At 41.9% G+C, this 22,816-nt stretch overlaps 1 protein-coding gene across 1 annotated transcript in view; it reads left to right on the top strand.

Moving 5' to 3' along the window:
• Nucleotides 1-13,554: 13,554 nt before the first annotated feature.
• ANGPT1 (angiopoietin 1) overlaps nucleotides 13,555-22,816 on the top strand; it is a gene marked incomplete at its 3' end in the record, with an annotated part of 112,364 nt that continues 103,102 nt past the window's right edge. The window contains exon 1 of the mRNA XM_010080581.1: nucleotides 13,555-13,851. Coding sequence (XP_010078883.1) covers nucleotides 13,555-13,851 — 297 coding nt within the window. The remainder of the gene's footprint in view (nucleotides 13,852-22,816) is intronic.

Consider the following 22,816-nt stretch of genomic DNA (forward strand, 5'->3'; position numbering starts at 1 on the left):
CGGCCCCACCGGCACCGGCACCGGGAGCCTGGGGGTACCGCCGGCCGACCTCCGGGGGGGTTCCCTGGGTACCGGTGAGGTGCCAAATGAATGGGCGGGGATCTCATAAAGGGTAAAGAAAAGCTCTCCCCAGAGGTATATCTGCAGCTAACCAGTAGTAGAAGCCACTGACCCAGTGGGAAAGAACTGTTCTGTCACTGTCCTTCTGATGTCTCTAAAGACAAATAAAAATAAACAAACAAAAAGGCAACAACCTTTTTGGATCAAAATAGAACCAGAAAAATATTTTTTCTGCATTTTAAACATTTCTATTTTAAACATATAGGAAAAAGATAATCCTGATGACAGCTGAGATCACGCTTACTTCTGACAACGTGATCCTCGCTATGCCGCATGATTGGATCTTTTTTGGTTTTGAAACGTGTTGCAAAGGCCCACATTGATACATGCATGAGAACTGAAACTCTCTCATCTAATGTTTTTCAAAGTAGCGCCTCCTACAAGTGTGACTCTTCTAGAGGGGATTTAGTTTTGAGTTATTTCTTCAACAGCAAAATATAAATGGGTCTTCACTGTATCAGTTAAATCTTACATCAACATGAAAGATATTCTATGAGTGACTTTTCCAGTTTTGTATCTGCTTAAATGCAGTTTACCTACCTTTATCTTTTCTGCAGCGTTAACTAATGATTTTTTAAACTAGTAGCAGGATCTGTATAGTATTTCTGCAGGGCTTTTGACAAAAAAGGTAGAATTAAAAGCGTCATCAAAAAAAAGCACATGCATGCATTTACCTTGTTTAAATACTTTCAAAGAAATGTGCTTTCCATCTGGAATGGGAAACTTGTGAAGATGCTTTACATCCAAAGACTTTGAACTGAAAAACAAGCAACTAACCAACATTTTGCCCTGAGAAGATGGCCTTTATCTTAAGCTGTCTTGCACTGGAAGACATTTATCAGCCATGAGATTTAGAAGATCCGTTAGACACCTTGGACAAAGTTCATGCAATGCATTCGTCAAATGGAGGAAGACCTTAAACTTGCCGTGAAATTATGTCAATGTGCAGAGGAAGAAGAGATTGCTTGCAGCAGCTTGCAGGCACACAACGCCTGCGTTGCCAAGGCATTCTGCAGCATTTAATAGAGTCTGAGCTTCAAACTTCCTGCTCAAGTACCTTGCATCACTATGGTTTGGCTGAACAGTGACTAAGAGCAGATCACTAGCTGTCTGGATGTCATATGCTTGTCTTTCTGCAGGTTACGTGGATGACAGTCTGAATTAAGTCTTTTACATGTCAACAAAAGAGAATGCGCTGTGCAGCTGAAGGCTTCCCATCAGTGCTGATCTGTCTTTTTACGGGGTTCAACTATTCCTTGTTTCGTCTAATCTGTGATGCAACAGTGATGCCGCCTGACATCTTTTCATGATATTGCCAGCTGAATGTATCAATCATGGAGTAACTGAAAACAGATTATCAAAAGCATTAGAGGAAGAATTGTTTCTTTTTAAAAGGCTGTAAGTGAATAAACCTCACAGTACAGACATCGTTTCCTATCTCTTCTGATGGGATGTATGTCAGGTTAGCTGCTTGTTCAGCAGTTGTGGACTTCTGCTACTTCTCCAGTGAGACAGTAACGCATGGTCATGAGTGTCTAGGGCTAAAGAGAAGTCCAGGAGGGTAAGAAGGGATGATTACACTATTTCCAATGCTTGATGATATTGATGGCAACTCTCTTGGTTGATATAATCTTACCCAGCAGCCTCAGTCTCGATACTGACAGGTCACCTCTCTTCGTGGGGTGAATTGGTTTCCCTTTGCCTGGATTCTCTAATGGTCTACTGGGGAGAAGAGGTGTGATACTGGGTGTTGAGGAAGGATGTAGCCAGGGTTGATCTTGACCATGGCAATTATACAATGTTGTACATGGAGAAGTGTAAGGAGAGGAGATGAATGTCTGAATGATCCACTGCCTATACTGGTAATACTGGTAGCTGCTGTTTGTCACCCTCTCACGGACCTGCAAGAATTGAGGTAGTCTAACAGGGAATGGGTAAAGGCATTGTTAGGACTTTGAGAACTTGTGTGAATGTGCTGACATTGGGGAGTACTGGTGGACAGACGACAATGTTCAGTCCACGGTGTCCACTAAGGCTCTGCATTAGCGGTATGGGTTGCCTGCTTTTCTGCAAGGGTGCCACACTTCAAAAAGAGCAATGAAACCACCTTTCCCTGCTCTTCGAGGGTTGCTACTCATCTTTGTTCCTATTCTGTTCTCTTCCAATACACAACATTCTCAAATTCTCCCAAAAAATCCTCTAGTACACTGAACACACAAAGTCTCGAGAGCAGGGACTTCCCAAATTAAGGATTTGGTTGCCACCAGTGCCTCCCAAACTCAGCACCCTGTCTCAACGACACAGCCCAGGTGAGAACATATTACTGTGCTTCTTCAGGTTTTAGACTCCACCTGTGTTCTGAGGTCCTGCACTTCTAACAGTGACACACTTCCTAGGACCTAGTTCCCGTGAAGGGTGAGTGATGTGCTAAGAGGATATGATGGGAAAGGCTGAGGAAACGAAGTTTAAACATTCAAAGTGTAGCAGAAGCAGAGAGAATGGGATAACCTTCAGTAACAATTTAATGGAAAATGGTAGCTATGCTGATGTTCTATTTCCTTCACATTCTATTAATACAGTGATTGTTATGCTTTAGAGCATTTAATGTCACTGCTACTCTGTGTTACATTGGTTCATGTTCCCGTTAAAGTCTTCAGGAGTTTGCCTTTGCCTTTGGAAAAAAAAGCTCACTTGTCATAGGTCGTGTGAAAACAGCATGGCACAGAGCAGTTTTCAAGACATAAATTGCTGATAGTGCCTGCAACAGAAATTTTGGTTCACTCTCTCATTTTGATCTAGTACTGGTGAAACTGGGAAGCAGTGATATGATTTATTTTCGCTCATGCACAGCACAGAATGGAACAAGCGGCACACGTCAGCTCCTAATGTCCACACCTCGCACACTTGACAGGCCCCAACAAAACATAAATAGTGTGTGCCATTTATTTCAGAAAGCCAGAAAAAAATATGATGGCAACATGCTAATCACATGAGAACTTCCTCAGCATTGCTCAGTCCCTGCAGACCTTTATGCCTGTACTGGAGAGAGCCTGCCACCCTCCCTGCTTCTTGCAGCAGAGAGTGCCTTTGGATGCACGACCTTGCTTTGCACTCCCCACTGCCTTCCTGTGTATTTTAGGCACTGTGAGTTTATGCCTGCTTAGTGCCTATGGCAGTATTTAGAGTGATGGTTCCATATTTATCAAACCCACCAATATTTCCACACATGGTGTGGTCCCACCCACTCATATGGTGCTATGTGGGGTGGGTGCTGAAGGAAACCTGAGTTCGTGGCACTTCAAACACGGATGAGTGTGCAGTTAGGGGACATGAAAAGGCTGAGTACAGGATATTTATTTTATACACTTCAGAATCTAAGGAACAGAATTATATAATGCAACAAAACTCCCCAGAGCTTGAATTGCTTGGATCTGGATTACATCTTCAAAGCTATACTTAGAATTTCAATAGTTAAAGTGGTGCTTATTTTGCCACTTGTTTTAAAATAATGTTTTTCTATATTAAAAGTATTATTGGCCAGATGGTACTTTTTATAAATTACAATAACAGTGTTTTATAACTGACTGCAAATCACTGACTGAATACATGACACTATATAAACACACCAATCTTATACCTTTTAAACAAGAGGTGTAAAGTACTTTGCTAACAGTAATACTTGGATACAGACCTATCCCGTCTCTTGCTTTCAGTGTTTTTTCTCCGTCTGCCGCTCTCCTGTTCCAGCACTTACAGCTCAAATGAACTCAGTGCCACAAGCTTGGCTGTTGCTCTGGGACCTACCTGGACAAGCATGGATGAGAACCATTCAGTGGCCATCTGTTGAGCATAGTCCCCAAGCAAGAGAGGGAGTCGCGTCCTTTTAGGAGGAAGAATGTGCATTTTCACAAGTCATATCCCTCCCAGTCTTCATCATTATACCAAGATTATCTTCACCTGATCCAAAGGATGGGGTTTAATTATCGCATGGGAAGGGGTTTAATTATTGCATAGCAAACATGCGGAGAAAATTACCGTGATAAAATCTCCAAATTTTGAATTAGAAGATTGCATCAAGGATGCTAAAAGCAGAGTAGTGGTCTTGACATTTTTTTTTTTCCTAAGGATTATACAACATCTCAATGGCAGAACAGGGAATAAAACCCTAAACTGCCAAGAGTGATGCCTTCCCAGATCATGAGCCCAACACTTCTCCCGAAGAGCCAAGGTTAATATTTATCTATGCCGCATGGCAGTGATTTGGAAGGTGTTGATCTCAGGGATTAATTGCTGCTTTAAACAGGCAGTTAACAGTTTAAACAACATTTTTATTGGCATACAGTAGTTAAATGTCTACTAGTGTGCTGATGGGTTTATGATGACTAAAGTGAATTAGGAGTTGGTCTTTGAGTTAGACACTATTAGAGGCACTGGGTCATTTGAGTACCCTGGGCTAACATATGTGAGATGTACAGTAACCGGTGTACACAGAGAGGAGAATGTTCATTTTTAAATATCGTACTTCAGACTATTTTCTGTTCTATTTACATTCGGAAATGGAGCTCTCAGGCTACTGGTGCTCCAGTGACCCAGTGCCTGAGCACACATGCTCCCGAGGACACAGTGCAGGCTCTGCTGCTCGTATTTCATTGCTGATGTTCCATGGGATACAGCACCATGCTCGCATGCTCGGAAGAAGTATTGCCAGGATGTCACAGGTCCTATACTGCACTGTGTTCACTGAAGTGGCTGAAGAACCAGCTGCAAAGCTCATTACACTTATTAACATGTTGTTTGGATTCAGTATAGTCAATACCGTGTTTATATGACCACTGGCATTAGAGGAAACCAGAGATACTTGTAATCCCATTAGTTATCTCTGTTTTTACTGCTGGTGATTAGGCATTTTGAGATCTTCAGTGTGACCACAAGCCTGAGACCTTTATTCTGGCTGTCTGCTATAGGTGCTTATCTCAAACAATGTGCCTGTGCCTGCTCTCCCCAGGAAACCACAGCCTGGCAGCATCCACAACTGCACTGAAGTGGGTTTTACATGTCTCTTTAGGCATCTGCGCACAAGTAGGTTGTACAAATGTGCCAGAGGGAATTTCTGACGGGAAGGTAGTGTGTGATTGCAGTGAAACAAGGAAATGTCTAAGCTACAGGGCTAGTTATAGCACAGTGTCTGAGCCTCAGTACGAGGCATATCCTAGTCCCCAGGACATGGATTCCTATCTCTGTATTCCAACTCTGCTGGAAAATACTGGCTCTGACTACTATTAATGACCTGGTTCTAGCAGGCCAATTAGTCAGAGCCAACTTGTGATAAATGTTTCTCCCATATAAAATCATGACAGCTTGCTGTCTAAGTATAGGGTGAGTGCATCCTATATTTCAGCCAGAAAGTGCGACGTGTGGCTGTAGCAGGGCTATTTAGCGTGGCACGGCTGGCATGCCTTGCTGCTGCAATTCCACAGGATGCTGCTCACAAACCATAGCTAGCCTCTTGCCTCACTGCTGTTTATTTGTGTTGTCTGACTTGTTTCCTAATTAAAAATGTCATGTACACTGGGAAGAAGCTGACTGGCCTCTTAAAATAATTTTGACCAGTGTATTCAGGTCCCTGGTTAGTTAACCGTAAATTTTGGTATTATGGAGACGCTGTCAGAATGAAGAACAGAAAGCCAAACCTCTGCCTTGTACCCGTGTATGGAATGTGAAACCAGAAGCTGTTTGCAAAAATAAATAATAGGTGTGGGGAGAAAAGTACACCAGAAAAATATAAGAGATATTTTATTTATAAACCACCTTCTTAAATAAGAAATAGTTGCAATTCTTAGTCCTAGACTGTCTCTCTGTGCCTCTCCCTCTCAATGGCTACGCTGCTGTTTACTCACCTCTGACACTGCAAATCCCTGCTGGCTGATTCCTGCCTTTTTCTGTGCAATACCTGTCACCCGGAACCTAACTATTAGCTGCTGGGAATGAATTAATAAATAGACTGACTGTAAGGAATCTGCCATGGTCCTAGAGACTGCAAGGTTTTAGGTAGACTGAAGTCCAATATGCTAGTCTTGCTATCGCAGTATTCAATTAATATTTGACTTAATTTCCGAAAATACATGTAGTTATATAGGTATACAATCTATTTAGTACTGCTGGGGAAAATACTTGAAATTCTGACTCAACATATTTAAAACTCAAAAAACACAAAGAGAACAAGTAAGATTTAAAGGATTTTTTTCTGGCAAAAGCTGGGCTCCGTCAGACCTATCATATGTTCACGCAGTCATGGTGAGCTTGTATTTCGTGCAATTTGAACTGAAATGCAACTTTATGTTGGTTTTCTCCAGGTTCTAGAAGAATGTACCACATTTGTTGGCTTTGTTCCATTTATCGCATTTTGTTAAAGTATTTCCATGCAGCTGGGGAATCTCTAGCTTCCAAGCTGGATTGCCTATGCTATAACTCTTGGTGTTGGTCAATGTCAAAAATAGCTATATCATCCATGTTCTCCTTTCTGCTTCCTTTCTTACTATTTACCCTCTCCAGAACAAGTACCAGGAAAGAGATCCTGAATGCTGGAAGACTGGGCTGCTTGTGTTGTGAAATATCATTCCTGTTGGCTGCTCCTGCTCTAGTCGAACTCTGGCCAAAAAAAATTAGTTAAGTTGGATGAATGCTGAGAGTACTCATGGAGTTGAGCGTGCCCATTCATGAAAAAATATAACAAAGGTGAGAATTCAAAAAGCTGCAATATTGAGATTGCTCAGAGTTGGGACTCTAGTTCATTTCTGATTTGGAAGGAAATACCTCTCAGAAACATTAGCGTCTTTACAACATTCTCCCTTTAACCAGACTCCTACAGCAATTAAGCTGTCTTGTTGAAGGTGAACTCAAACAAGAGTAGCAATTCAAGGTCTTAATCCCATGATTTCCCAGTTTAAAGCTACAACAAAGGTTAGGGACTCCACCCATGTGATTAACTATCAGCTCGTACAGTTGAAGGAGGGGTTTCATCGTTCTTTTGACTGACAGCAGAACATGTGTATGGCTGTTCTAGAAAAGCGGTAGTGCTGGATTCTTTACAGAAGCTTGTGAATTGGAGAGCTGGTGTAGTCTATGTATCCTTTTCCTCTTGGTCTGTTGGTGTATGGATTACTCATTTTCAAGGCCATTTTTCCCTCACCATTTGATTTGCAGGAATTTTTCAAAAGGTAGGTAGAAGTTGATTAAAGCACCATAGAAAGTCAAGACAAAAAGTTCATGTCCTTAACTTCTACCACAGAAGTGTCATTCAGGTTGATGGAGAATATGGCTGACATGGCTGAACCAGCCAAAATCAGAAGGCTCGTTCACGCCTTGCTGAAAAAGATGTTTCTGATTCCTATCTCTCCAAATCAGGCAGCGGAAGGATTTAAACATGGGACTCCTCTCCTTAGCAGTGGAATGAATCACTTCCCTCTCTATCGCACCTGAGTTGTAAAGAGTAGAGCTACAGAGAGGCCTAGGAAGAAAAGACTTTCTGATGGGGACAGAAAGCTTGAGCTCACTGGAGCAGTGTGCTGGGGAAGGTCTCATAGTCCTATGCATAGCACAAGGGATTCTGCCACCAGCATGTTGGCTTTTCTGTCTCTAAGCATCACGTATCTAATGCTCGCCATGAACAGGGATTTTAAGGACCTGACCCAGGATGTTGGTTTCCATTGGGTAGGAAGGCTGTAGCCTTGCAGCACTTAACCCCTAAGACTCCAAATGAAAGATCTTGAGTTGCTAACCCATAGCGTCTGAAGAAACTTTGATTTTTTTGTTGACAGATATTCAACTTTTACCAGTATTTAGGATAACCTTTTTTATTTACCCTTGACTGAGGGAATACAATTTTTCCTTCCCTGGGCAAATCATACTACCAAGGTTCCTTTGTGACCTCAAGAATAGATGCACATATTGCACAGTACTTGGGGCTACATGTTCAATTAATTCAGAAGCTAAAGGTAATGCACCAATGGTTTGTTATTTCTGTCCTGTACCTTTCCCTGGTGAGGAATAAGACCTGGGGATAGTCCACAAAATAAGTGAACTGTTCAACCAAACAACATTGCTGATAAACCACTTCCACAAAGTTGTGCTTTCGATGTAAATTTTAACAGAAGGCACGTTCACATCATGGGGCTAAAAGGCTTGTAGCCGTGGGAAATATCTTTCTTTTAAAACCAGGTAATTGTTATGTTTTGGCTAAGTTTTACAGGAGAAAAATCACTGTTTTCAGTCCTCTCATCAACAATTTTAGATTAGGGCATCTATTTTTATTATTTTCAAACAGAAATGTCATGCCCACCTTGTTCAGTTACTGTGTAGGCTGGTTCAGCTCCTGGTAGGTTTGGAAGCTAGTCTTTGAAAATGCTTTGAGTATCCTGAGTGTGTGAAAGCTAAGGACAAATTTTACCCATAGACAGGTAACAAGAGGGTGCTGGAGGTATTCCCTCTTTTCCATGATGAATGAGAGCAAATTTAACTGAATTAACCTACATGCTTTTCCTCTACGTGTGTAAGCTTGAAGATCTGCTTTGAATATAGGAACAACTTGACTTTCCCATGTTCTTGACAGCATGACAATAAGTTTTCAGAAAACACCCAGCAACCTTACCTGCCAACACCTTTGGAAGGAGTCCAATAAAGCTGTTCCCCTGAGAAGCCTCGCAGCCTCTGTAGGAGACAAAATTCAGACAGGTCATATGGTATAACCAGTAACCCAGAGGTTTCTGTGGGAAACCACCATGTTCTTCTAAGAGCTGCTGCTTTTTACCACTCTGCTAATGTTCCCAGCTGTTTGCTTGTTTCCAGGTGTGGAATCAAACACCAGCAGAGCCGGGCTGGGCTGTAGCGTGGTTCAGTGCCTGTCACCATATTCCTTTGAGGGAAGGATCTGGCAAGCAGCACTGTGTGGGATCATACCTTAAATATGCACATGTAAACATCAAACTTCAGTCCTGAGGTGTAATTCATCTGAGATGACTACTTGCTTGTTCCCAGCAGAGTAATAAAAGAAATCACACAGGCAGCAAGAGAAATTGTCATTGCATGGTGAGCCCTCCCCATAGTCTGCTCTCAGTACTGTCTGGATTCTGTAGGGTCAGGCAAACATCCTGCATCCTGCTCTGGTCCCAGCATTCTGGTAAACTGGGGCCATCTCCACTGAAGTCACTGCAGAAATTTTAGCACATACCCAGTCAGATTTATGGCACTTCAGATCCCATTTTATTCATTTTAATTTATACCTTTAGAATTAGGTTTTTTGGAATGTGCTACCTGAAGAATAAACATTTTGTGTCCTGCTGTGTGGCACAGGTTTACCCAGAGATGAAAGCTTGCTTCATGCACCTATACTTAGGGACCGTTCTGCAGTGACTTCCCTTATACACTGCGGAAGCTGAGTTGGAGTAACTCCAGTTACAGTGTGTGACATGACGCAACCTTATTGCAACTCATCTGCAGCAATAGCGCATATTGCAGCAGAAATGTAAAGAAACAGAAGGAGATTTTGGTTTCCTAGAATTTGTGTTTGAACTCTGAGCATGCATATGGTTCTGTGACAAAAGCTATTAAATTATTTCCGTGCTAGATATGTAGAAACTGATATAATGTGAACGTAACCTTTATCTGGATATTGAATTCTCCTTTATTTTGCCTTGTAGGATTGATTGCATAGTGAGCTACAATATTTTGTATAGCTACTAAATAAACAATGTATGTGAGACTGTGCACAGTCTGGGAAGGATCCATCCCTTCCCTGTTACACAGAGGGAAGAGTTCAGGGAATACAAAACTAGTCATTGTGTAGTAGGAAATGGTCTTAGGAAAATAAAGGGTCTTAAACACATCCACGCCCCTACTCATTTTCTGGCTGATCCGCTGATTTTCTGTGCAATCCTGGACAAATCATTTAGCTTATATCCACGATACGTAATCTAAGAGCCTACAGAAATACCCACAGTGACTTTGACTGAACTTTGAGAACAATTCTTTTTCCTCATCTCACTGAAATTTTCAAGTCTTAAAAGCTGAGACAAGTCACATAGGTCACGTGGCACTGGGATAATCACCTGCACATTTATCAAATTGGGTAGAAGACAGCAAACCATTGAAATTCTTGGAGCAATATATTTTGTTTGGTTGTTTGCTTGTTTGTTTGGCTTCTTTTTGTAAAGAAAAAAGGAAATATCTTAATACAAATAGGAATTTTAGAAAACAAAACCTCATCTTATTTCTGAACCTGTTTCCTTAGATAAAATGTAATTCCTTAGAAAGTTGCACTGTGGAATTAAGTGGCTGCAGATTTGGAAACAAGCTTTTTTCCTGTATTTGTTGTTGCCCTTCTGCCTGTGTATGCATGGGTCCAGGAGTGTTCCGGGGAAGAGTGTAAACTGAACCCAGCCTGGCTGGTTTGATGCTCTTGTCAAAATGACTTTGTGATCTGTTTGGGGGAACAGCAAGCTGACCTTGGTGATCCCTGTGTTGCGGGATTGGAAGTGTCCGTGCTTCTAGTTAGGGACGCTGGTGGGTAGCTCATGCTCTGCCATCAGCAGGAGCAGTCCCACGGCGTGCTGGGTCCCAGTGCTGCTGGCAGAACTGCTCCCATTTCAGCAGTCCCTCGAGGTCCTTGCAAAGATTGATGCGCATCCCAGCACGATTCATGAGCCTCTTTCTGTGCGTCCCCTTGGGTTAGAAGGGCTGTGACAGAACGGCTCCTGGGCTTCCCCTGGGCTCCTGCCACCCCCCCTCACCTCCTTGTGACACCCCCGTGGTCCGGCACACACAGTGTCTCGGATGCGCTACCCCACAGCACAGATGAGGCAGTACGTGGTCACTGAGCGGGGGGGGACGACACCTGGTTCTCTCCAGTAAGGGAACCTCTCAGGCTCCTGCAGGGCTCTGACACATCTCCCCGCTGCTGTGCCTGACCCCCGTGTGCTGCCGTCACCCACCAGTGTGGGCTCTGGGCTCGGGGATGAACCAGCCTTGGAGAGGTGGTGTGGCAGGGAACTAACCTGGAGACAAATGAGCAAATGCTAAAGATGCCTGACAACTCTTGACGGTCCTGCTGGCTGTTACCCTTCAGGAGGAGGGGGACAGAAGGCGGAGGAGAAGCCACCTGAAGGCAGGTGGCCATGCAGCAGCAACAAAATGAGCCTGCTCTTCTGTGAGATCTTTTCTCAGCTGAAGAACGCCAGCTGTGAGTTTACAATCTCACTTTTCCATGTTTGTATGAGAATAAGTCTGTTAAATACTCTGCAGAAGGTGAAGGAGGCATTTGAGTAAACAACAGCATTTTAAAATACAAACTGAAAATCTTGGAAGCCTTTGTACACCCACCATTGCTATCCCCCTTTTAGCTGCTCTGGGGCCCTTTCATCAAGTTCTCTTTTTACTTTAAAAAAAAGCATGTATTGTTACCATGTTTGTGCTCTGGTATTTTATGCCGACGTTTCAGCCCAGTGTTGGATCCTACAGCCTGACGGAAGCTCTCCGATCTTATGTGATAAAATGTCCTGCAGTTACATTTCACAATAATTGCAAAGACAATGTAATAAACCGCAGCAGAGCCAGTTCTGGTGATGGTGGAGAATTGTGAGAATTGCTATATGAAAGCAAGATAGCAAGCTATAAGAAGTTTGGTTCTCAGAGACAGAAAAAGGAAAAAAAAAGAGTGCAAAGGTGAGCTGAACCCCTCAGAGGTGCAAGGATATTCTGATTTTGCTAAAAGCAATAGTAGCATTGATGCTTTGCTCTTTGCTTTGTATTCTCTCCTTTTTTTCTCTCTGCATATTGGACATAAGATAAAGCTTTCTTTTGTCTCTATATTATTGCAGGGGATATTTCTTATTGGTTGAAATGCAGTAGTTTCTTTCCAGATGCAAGATGAAAAGCCCCCACCCCCAGTTTTGGGTGGGAATAGCTTCCTGAGGAGCAGGACAGATGCCTGGGTAAATATTCCAGGCAGTTCTTCTGAATCAAATTTTGATTGTAATACAGGTGGCAACTTCATGAACACTGAAGATGTTTGCACTCAGTATTCTTGCAGGTATTATTTAGTGATACACTATTGCTCTTTAGAAGACAATTTACGTTCATGGGAAAAAACGGTGCAGAGTGGTCTGCTGGGGTGTTGGCTCATACAACCACAAATGTTACACCGGGAACTCAGACCCAAATTCCTCTGAATTTCAGAAATATTCCAATCCTATTTCTAATCTGTGCACTTTTGATTTGTCTCTAGCAAGCATCAAAGGCTTTTTTTAAGTGTAAGATAGTTTCCTAAACAGTTACCAAAATCTTTTTCTGTTGAAGCTGCCCCTGACAAAGTTCCTACATATAGTGAGAGGTGCCTGTATGGCCCATACAGACTTGCGAACTGGAAGAAGTGGTTTGCATGTGACAACTACACAGTAGTACAGAAGACAATCTGGAATAGTTAAGCCACCATCCCACACTGTTTTATAATTAGTTACCTTAGTTTAGGTGCCAAACACGGGAAATTATTATCCTCTGAGCTGCCGTTTCCCATCACTGTTTGACAGCCTTAATTTCTTTATGTGCTGTAAAAAACCTCCTGCAAACTCTGATAAAGAAACACAATTGTCTCAGCAAAGGAGCTAAAGCATGTGAGGGTTAAACCTAACTTTTTTTCCCATAAGTGTCATTCGCTCAACTTAGAATTCTTTAATAGCAGCACGGAACTGAAATTATTTTTAATTTCAGTGCTTTGTATATTTACAGAGGGCTTACAACAAACTTCTACACTTTATCTACATTTTCATAGCTCAGTGTGAACATATGAATTGTATTAAGGTGGACTGCTTCACTCATTAAAGTGACGTGGATTCGCCCAAAGCCCTTGGCGGTGGTGTGCGGTAGGGGCTGGAGAGCCACGCACGACTGAGGTCATGCATCCAGCCGCTCTGTAAGATGATCCCTCCACACTGAGCCGTCAGCCGTCCTCGGCACAGGGGCGCGCTTGTACACGCATTCCTGTCAAGTCATCTTGTGAAAGGCTGCTCGCTTCCAGCTTGGCTTGAAAGTGCAACCTTAATAAAACTCACTGAAGTCTGCGAGAAAATAGCAGTTCTGCTGCAGATAGTGCCGGGGAAAGAGCCTGGGATATGCATAGGCAGCTGGCTGGAGCAGGCTACATGCTGGACTGTAACAGAGAGGAAACAATAAATCTCAACTGCTGCGCAATAAATATTCCCAATTTTAACTAAGGAAGCTATCATCTCATAGTGGAATTAAAAAATTACGGTTCATCCAAGCTTGATTACTAAAGTGTGCTTCTCCAGTCCTTTTTTCCAAAGAGTTTGAGGGAAATTAAGAACAAATTTAAAGAGAGAGGAAGAAAAAGTTCTTCTTAAAGTAGGAAAGGAAAGTAATAATAACATGTCAGTTTTCCTTTCCTTTGCTTTCCTGGCAGCGATTCTTGCTCATATAGGCTGTGGTAACCAGCGCCGGGGGCCAGAAGGCAGTGGGAGAAGATTTAACCGGATCCAGCATGGGCAGTGCACCTATACTTTCATTCTGCCAGAACAGGACGGGAACTGTCGTGAAAGCACGACAGACCAGTACAACACAAATGCTCTTCAGAGAGATGCTCCTCACGTGGACCAGGATTTCTCTTCCCAGAAACTGCAACATCTGGAGCATGTGATGGAAAATTACACTCAGTGGCTGCAAAAAGTAAGTGTTTGTTTTTCTCATTTCTCACTAAATGGATTTTTAAATGATACTTATGCTGTTCAAAGTTTTCATTAGTTTCTATGAGAACTGAGGCAGTCAGGACTGATCTAGCTGGTGGCTGTGCAGGGGAGAAATGTTTCAGCCAGAGTGCACCCTGCTTAGTGACATTGCTCTTGGGAACAGAATTTGCTTCACGTTGCTGAAAGATGTAACTTCTGAAAGCTTTATCTCGAGAGACCGCGGATGTTTGTGAGCCAGAGAACACAAAAATTCTCCAGAGGCTCTAACGACAGAACTTACTAACTATTCCTGTAAACTCTGCTTATAGTTCACAGCTTCAGATCAGATGCCATGCAGGAGACCTGCTGCTCTGACATCATAAGGGAGCAGTTAAAAAAATCAGCATTTTAAGGCATTGGGTTAAGAATATCATTGTTCCTCCCTAAATAGATCCTGTAATACTATTCTACCCAGTTAATTGCTGGAAAGAAAGAAGAAAGTATATAGGCATTCACACTCCTAAAACATTGCAGTAAAACTTTTTAGCTGGGTAGATTACACTGGTCTTGAAACAGCCTGTTTTAATTTATGTGTGTATATGTGCATTCTTTCATGGAAAGGGAAAAATGCCTTTGAAGGTGTTGCAGTAATTCAGCAGAAGTAATTATTTTTAAGAATTTCTGCAATTCTAAACTTCTAATTAACTTTTCCATATTTTATGTATGAGCTGAAGTTTGGGCCTGAAAAAACTTAAAAATGTGAATAATTTCCTTCATATGAGCAGCCCCATTCACCTTAACAGGATTACTCACGTGTGTAAAATTACATACCTTGCAGGATCTTGTCCACACCTTAGTGATGAAAACCCCTTGAGATAGCTGACCAGTAAGAATAAATAAACAAGCAGTCTTTCTATGTAGTTATTTGCAATATTCCCATTCCCACACTGGCATTTTGACCTGGCAAAACTTAGAAAATTGAGCAATTGTGTGATGCAGCTAGTCATGCAAGATGGCATGAGAAAACTGCTGCATGTACCCATTCAAGAGATACCTGGTTTAACTCTAACACAAGTTCATAGTAAGAATGAACATCAGTAACGATTGATTGAAGACTCTGCTAGGTGGGCTAAAACTTTGTATCAGCATCGTTACTGTTACCTATCTCATTTACAAGTTTTGTTCCATCCAGACGGTATACAAGACAGAAATATGCTAAAAAGCACAGACAGCCGTCCCCATCCCCCTAACCCTGCTACCGTCTTTAGAGAAGATTTCCTGATCTCTCGGTAAATGAGCTGTGCTGTTTGCATATCTGTCTCTAGCAGGAGAGAGAAGACTCTGTCCAGTAAACCTGCGACTATAAAACAAACTTTAACCCAGTATTTATTTTTTAGTGTATTTTCCTCATTTTTTAATATCTTGGTCTGCTTCGGGGAGTATAAGGCTGGAAGTGAGGGAATGGCTTCTGTAGAGGAAAGCATTTCTTAAGAAATTATTTTCCTGTACCTTGGGAAGCTGAGGCAAGCACTAAAAAGAGGAAAGTTGTTATCTGTGTTGATGCACACACGATTTGACTGGAGCAAACAGCCTGCTGAATCATGCTGAGAAGACTTCACTTATTCTGTGTTTGTCCACTAGAGACTGAACTAAGCTCACTGTTTCACTGCGAACCAAATGTGAAGAAATAGGCGTCTCTGGAGTGTGAATGTCTGAGCTAGGGTTAGTCCTCTCACACTTCAGAGGGAAGTGATTAACCAGGTAGGAAGCCTAATGAAAGGGGTTTGTGTCTGAGGGCTCTTTTCTCCTTCAGTGATTGTGAAACCGGCTATGGGCTGAACCATCCCCCCTTCTTCCCTCCCTCCCAGCCCCCAACCCTCTGCTCACAGGAGTTTACATAAAACTGGGATTGTGCACGCATCCCCATGTGTCAGTTTTCCCTGGAATGAAAAGACCCGTTTCTCTGTGTGATGGAGTAGGGCTCACTCCAGACAAACGAGGCTGATGCAGCTCCATTGTAGCATCTCTGAATACTGCATTTGCTCTGTTGCTGTTGCCGTTGGAAAGCGTCTCAGTCATAACTCATTTCCTTTCAAAACAGGCATGATGCTTAGGTGTGATGAATATATTATGTAGATATCTTGCATCTCATTTTTATAGTCTGCATTTAATTTTCCCCCTAGACTTTTAGCGTCAGATATAACTGTTGCTGCACTAAGCAGCATTTGACAATGCACCTGCTGTGAGCAAAGTGAAGAATAATTAATGGTTATAGGTCTGTGACTACAAGTCAATAGTTTAATAAGACATAATGTTTAAGAATTTGAGATGTATTCTGACTTACATGAAGGAAATACGTTTATTACTTCAGGTAATATACATAACTTTCATTAAAAACATAGGCAATATTTGGCAGAAGGAATTCTTTTCTCAGCACAGATGCTATCCTGCAATATGGAAAGAGTATTTATTAAGGAAGTTTGTAAGAATCATTGTTTGCTTACCTCTGTGGTATTTTTGTCTAAAAATGTTTTGCCTTGATATCTGAACTAGCAGATTTCTAGAAGCAAATAAAGTTTTTTTTTTTGAAAAGGCATTTTTTAATGTTTAAAACCAAAAGTGCTGCTTTGACGACCTACAAGCTTGACTGTCGATAAAATTGTGCTGCTTGGGGAGCTAATTACAGGCAATTAAGTCCCAGCCTTGTGCACTACTATTTGCATATCTATAGTCAGTGCAGCAGGGACACGGCACAAGGCTCTGCACAGAAACTGCTCAGAAAAAGATGACTTGGTAAACATTTTTAGAGATTTTCCTAGAACTGTTTATTTTAATACCGGATAACTTTCCCCATTGTTTAAGCTTGGGTTTCATTTCTGCAATATGTTTATACTAATAGTTCAAAACAAACAGTTCATCACATTTTCTTTCTTGCAGTAACTGACCGGCACACGTGACACTGTTTGGTATTTAATTGCAGTGGCTAAGTATTGCTAAAGAGGAGTTACACAAAATGTTATCATCATGTCTTGCTTGGGGATTTTCTGTTAGTCAGCTTGCTGAACTTACAGTATTGATGGACTCAGTATACATTCAGGGTAGCTATATATATGAGTGTTTCATATACTTGTCCCTCAGTCCAAAAAGTAGTAATAATGTTATTACAGTAATAAGTGAGATTTATATGATCCAATCTTTCTTTCTTTTTTTTTTTTCTTTTTAGCACTACCTAAGCAGAATAGTATAGAAGTTTAAAAATGTATGCTTAAAAATAGTATACTATAAGAAGCTAACATAGATATACAAATCTGAGTTGAAAGTGAACCACAATCATTCTGGTCAACCAGTATCCAAACTTAGACTTTTTTTTTTTGCCTTTTCTCTGCAAAGATGATGGCACCACTACACTTACACTAAGTAAAGAGGCTTCAGCTCACTTAACTTTCCCTAAACCTGTGCTGTCACCAGCTATAACAGAAGAGGTGTAAAATGATGAGCTGGATTCAGTCATTATAGAAAGATATTATAAGCAGTTTTTTCAGGGGTGTCTGTAGCCATTTGATAGTCTACTTTAAGGTTTATTCTTACTACGGTTTTGATAAATTATTTGTCTACGACATTCTCTGTGCTCTCTGTTGACTTCCTTGTTTTGCAAAAGTAACATTGCAAAGGCTCACTTGAGTTTTAAATGTGTAAGGAACCTCAGTTTTGAGGGGGACCAGCCATTGTAGAGAAGAAACTGGTTTTTGGAAAGACTGCTGTCTGTCACCGTGTGCTGTGGCTGCACTGAGAGTCTGCCCCTCTCTGCTGCTTTTACCAGCCGGGCTTAGCACTGCAATGAAAGAGGAATAATATAGAATCACAGAATGGTTTGGGTGGGAAGAGGCCTCAGACTTCATTCAGTTCCAACCTCCTGCCATGGGCAGGGACACCTCCCACCAGCCCAGGTTGCCCAAAGCCTCATCCAGCCTGGCCTTGAACCCCTCCAGGGATGGGGCATCCACAGCTTCTCTGGGCAACCTGGGCCACTGCCTCACCACCCGCACAGGGAAACATTTCTTCCTAATGTCTAGTCTAAATCTCCCCTCTTTCAGCTTATACCCATTACCCCTCCCCCTCTCACTCCACCCCCTGATGCAGAGTCCCTCCCCATCTCTCCTGTAGCCCCCTTTCAGCTCTGGAAGCTCCTGGAAGGTCTCCCCGGAGCCTTCTCTTCTCCAGGCTGCACACCCCCAACTCTCTCAGCCTGTCCTCATAGGGGAGGTGCTCCAGCCTCTGACCATCTTCGTGGCCTGCTCTGGACCTGCTCCAACAACTCAACATCCTTCTTGCATTGGGGGCCCCAGGCCTGGACACAGTACTCCAGGTGGGTCTCACGAGGGCAGAGTAGAGGGGGTGAATCCCCTCCCTCGACCTGCTGGTCACACTTCTCTAGATGCAGCCCAGGATCCTGTTGGCCTTCTGGGCCACAAGCACACCCTGCCAGCTCATGTTCAGTTTTTCATCTACTGAACCCCCCAAGGCCTTCTCCTCAGAGCTGCTCTCAGGCCGTTAGAGCTGTGCTCAGGCCGTTGGTATGCTTATGTGTGGGGAGTGACTGGGTTTTGCCTTGGATTTCATGTGGTTTGCTGAAGAGTGCAAAATTCCTTCTGCGTGGCTCTTGCTGTGGAGCTGTGTGAAAGTGTCACAGCCCAGAAGCCTGCCCAGAAGAGGACAGATCTAAAGAGGTGTCATAATATCCTATGGGGCAAATTTGTATTAATATAAAGATGGTAGTGGCTGTAGGGTGTGTAAAAGTTTGTCCCATTGAGAAACCAGTTTTCTCTAGTTGAAATATTGCAAGAAATAGTAAAAACTCTATTTTATTTATAGTTATGTCTGCACTGCTATTTTGTGACATAACACGTAACCTTAAAGTCCACATCATATTTGGATGTTAAGTGCAACCTGGAGATACGTGATCAGCTCCTGTTAAATGTTCACAAATAAATGCAAGTCATTAAATTTTGAATCTCCCATTCTGTTTGTATGAGTGCTCCTGACAAGGCTGTGTAAGGAATGGCTTTCCAGTAAAACTTTAATTTTTCAAGGTGGACCAGAGCTAAAAGGAAACAGTGAGAAAGCTTCATTCAAAACTGACCCATAGCCTGCCTGGCGTCCAGCTTGAAGCTGGATTTCTTGCCTAGACCCAGAAGCTCTTTGCTGTTCTAGGTGTTCCTTTTTGCTTTGGAGTCAGTGAATCCTCATATCCCAAGCAGACCCTCATCCTGGTGACATCTGAAGTGTGATTCCCTCCAACAAGCTGCGAAGCAAATGGTGGGATTCAAATTAGTGGGATTCCCTACATAGTGTGTACTACTGAATGGGTAAGTTTATATAAAAGCCAAATTTTATGAGCAAAAACAAGTTCACGGAAAAAAAATGGTTCTAAGAAAATTCATGTTTGAATGTTAAACTGAAATGGATTACTTACCTCCAAAAAATCTCTTGGCCCATAGTCTGCCTGCATTTCAAAGCCTTATTGATCAAATAGCTGAAGTCCCTGGGATATTCTGAGATACCCACAGGAAAGAGGCAAAACTTCAAATGGGGAAATGCCTAAAACCTTTACATTATTGAGGGATAACCTATTTGGCAGGTTTTTTTTTAAGAAGCAGAAAAGAATCAGAGAAGTGGACCAAAGGTCTCACATGTTGCCACATTTGGTAGCAAATTGCTTAAAAAAAAAAATTTCCCAGGCCTGGACAAAAGGATTTATCATAAAATGTGCAGTAGAACCTGAATGTGTTTATTTACAGTGATGACAGTTGTAATTAGGAACTTTCTGGTAACAGTAAAATATTACATTTATTAGTCATCAGAGCTGTCCAACCAACATGCCCAGTGGGAGATCTCATTTGGAGCAGGGAGAGCTTTGCTAAACGAAACTGATATAAAGTAAATGGTGTGTCATTCGGAGGGTGCTGAGAACTCATCGTTCCCATTCCTTTCTGTGGTTTGGAAGCAATCTCTACTTCACAGTGCGGGGTGCCTTGGAAAAAAAAAAAAAAATCCCATGTGGGAAAAGTATAGAGCTGGGGATTTTAGGCCTGCATCATCCCACCCGAATTTCTGGCCAAAACCCAGAGATATCCTAGATAATAGGCTTCTCTTTGTTGTGGGGAGTCTCTCGGTGCTGTGTTCAGGGACAGTAGCAAGCCCAGAGGAAGAGACAGCCATCTGAACTGTCCTGTGGAAGTCTCCGCTCCTCTGCATTGACTCCGGGGAAATCCTGAGCAGCTCGTCTCCTGATTTCAGTGCCTCTGTTAAGGGGATGGGTTTAAGCTTTACTTCTGTCCACGGCTGTAGCACAGACTTCCCTTGTGACTGCAAGGAAATTGTGAATTTAAGTATTCCTGTTTCCCTTTTCTAACGCAGATATAACACTACTACTCCTCAATTTCACCAGGCTGTTGAAAGGCTTAATACATTATTTTTTGTTTTGCTTTTGGAGTCTTTCTGGTGGAAGGTGTTTTGTGCTGTTAACAGTTTATGTATGATAATAATACTTTCGATATTTGCAGAAAATTATGTGAAATTAAAAATCTTTTGGAAGGAAATTAGTTTTAAAATGAGTAATTGACAATTTATAAAAAGTAAGCAGATAAATGCGGTGAATGTGAATCTATAATGCAATGTGCATTTTGCAGGTTGCCATTTAGTAAGTGGATTATGTGTCCTGCTAACAGTGAGAGTGGTCCTCATTCCTGCAGTGCCCTTAAAACCCATCGAGCAGCTGCTGCTCCAGCCTGTATTCATGCTCAGACTGGAGCGTGGTCTTGTACAGACTCTCAGGAAGACCCGTGAGGAATGGCTGGTTTGTCAGAGCTGTTGTCACCAGCAATGTTGAGTCAACTTGTCATTATCAAAAGTGGGCTACCTTGTGCAATTTATCGCTAGCATATCCTGAAGATATTCTAAAAGCTGGTTGTATTCATCTCATTTACAGTTCAGCTTAGTTCAGTCTTCTCTGCATTTGCAATAGGATGCGAACAAGGAGGAGTCAGTAAATGAGGACTTTCTAGAATCAATGTCATGGTTTCAGCTGTGCTGCAGACCTCATCTTCAGCACCAGCAGCTCCAGTCTCTTGAATAAACAGCCCTGGTGTAAAAGTCTTGCCAGTAGCCTGAGGATTTCCTCTCTTGTTAAAGGGTTGAGGTTTGATCAGGAAAGGAAACTGAAATAGTTTCATATTTCGTAGGAAGGGTTCTTTCTCTTATGAAACAAGCTATACTTTAACACAAGGTTATTCTTGTGTAACCACACGTGCGGGTTTTAGACAGGGTTATGAAACAGTGGGGTGGTGAACATTCAGTTGGAAGCATAGTTTAGAAACGCTGTAAATCGTTGTGCATTTGCACTCCATTCTCATTAATGTTCCTGTACAAAGATCAAGCTTTGCTTTTCATTAATTAGGAATCAGGTTAATCTAAAACAGTGTCATTCCTAAACTAGCATACTCAGGGACTTGCACCAGTTTAATTATTCCTGTTTAAAACTCATGCAAGTCAAACTAGTGCAACTTCCTTGTCTAAACAAAACATCATATTGGGGCTATGCTCAATGTTGAACTAATGTGTGAGTGCAGTCAAAGCAAGGCAGGTATCTGATCAGCTGGAAAGATGCTCAAATTGCACTATTCTACATTTCTAAAAACAGTTTGCTTTCAGTATCGAAAAAAACCCACAAAAAAACAACAACAAAAAACCCCAAATGAATCAACTGAAAAACAAATTAAAAGATGAAGATGATTTTATAATCCCTCAGAGGAAGTCACATAGAAAGTCATTATTCTAGGCCATGGAGCTACATGATTTAAAGAAGTTTTTTGTACTCCCTTTACTAGTTTCTAGGAGGATAAATGAAAAAAAAAAAAAAGAAAAAAAAATCCAGTAAGAAAAGGGTAATAGTTTTATGGCAGAATAGGTGTGTCTTTAGCAAAGGTGCTTTAAAGGCATGTTATATGGTAGCACATGATCTGTCATATGCTCAGTGTTACTATTCCTGTCTTTAAAGAGAGAGAAATAGGTTGAAAGTGCAGGTACGATCTTGCAGTTGGAAAATCTGGGTTGAAGCTCCATGAGTAGAAAGTGGCTGATCAAAAATCAGTAAGAAGTCTGCAGAATTCCTTTCCCTTGGACACCTCTCCCCAGTGCATGAGTGTGTGTACACACATACACATGCACATACATACACACACAGATTTTTGGAGTGTTTGGTGTTATGGTACCTGGCAATCTGTTTCTAAGTGTTGTGTCTTAAATCCATTCTTGTGTTTTATACCTACTTGCCTGCTGCCAATCTGTTATTCTCCTGGAATTGACCTGTTGGCTCAAAAAACTAGCAACATGGCAGCAACATGAAACTTTGGGTATTATACATGAATTAATTCTGTGTGAACAAGTCCCCATGCTGTGTTGCCTATAAATTATGTGTGCCTTTGTTTTTGTCCTTTCTGGAATGTATATGAAGCAAGAATTTTCATATGTTCTGGAAAAAAAGAAAATGGACCTTTGTACTCCCCATCCCATACATGCTTCTGTCCTTACATGTGCATATGTTGCAAGAGAAACCTGGCTGTGCTTTGTGCATGCATGGCATCTGCTTCTTTAATAGGACTTGGCATAACTATACAGTATTAGTTTTTCATCAGGTCTTCTGGGAATTCTTATTTATTGGAGTAACTTCTTGCCATTTGTCATAATTTGTCTAGTTGTCTTGTCGCAAATCATGTACCGAGTGTTCCTTCTGCAATAGGAATGTATGGGAACAACCCAAATCCACTTGTTCCAGTTAGCAGAATTGCTTTCTGACTCTGTTCTGCCTGAGGATTTGGGTCCTGGCATTCTTTCTCCTCCCTCTGTACTAAACAGGCAAATAGGCTTGAGAGATTACCCCAGAGATAGGATAAGCTCTGAGCATTCCT

This window comes from Pterocles gutturalis, unplaced genomic scaffold, assembly GCF_000699245.1.
Source record: "Pterocles gutturalis isolate BGI_N339 unplaced genomic scaffold, ASM69924v1 scaffold21784, whole genome shotgun sequence".
Lineage (NCBI taxonomy): Eukaryota > Metazoa > Chordata > Aves > Pterocliformes > Pteroclidae > Pterocles > Pterocles gutturalis.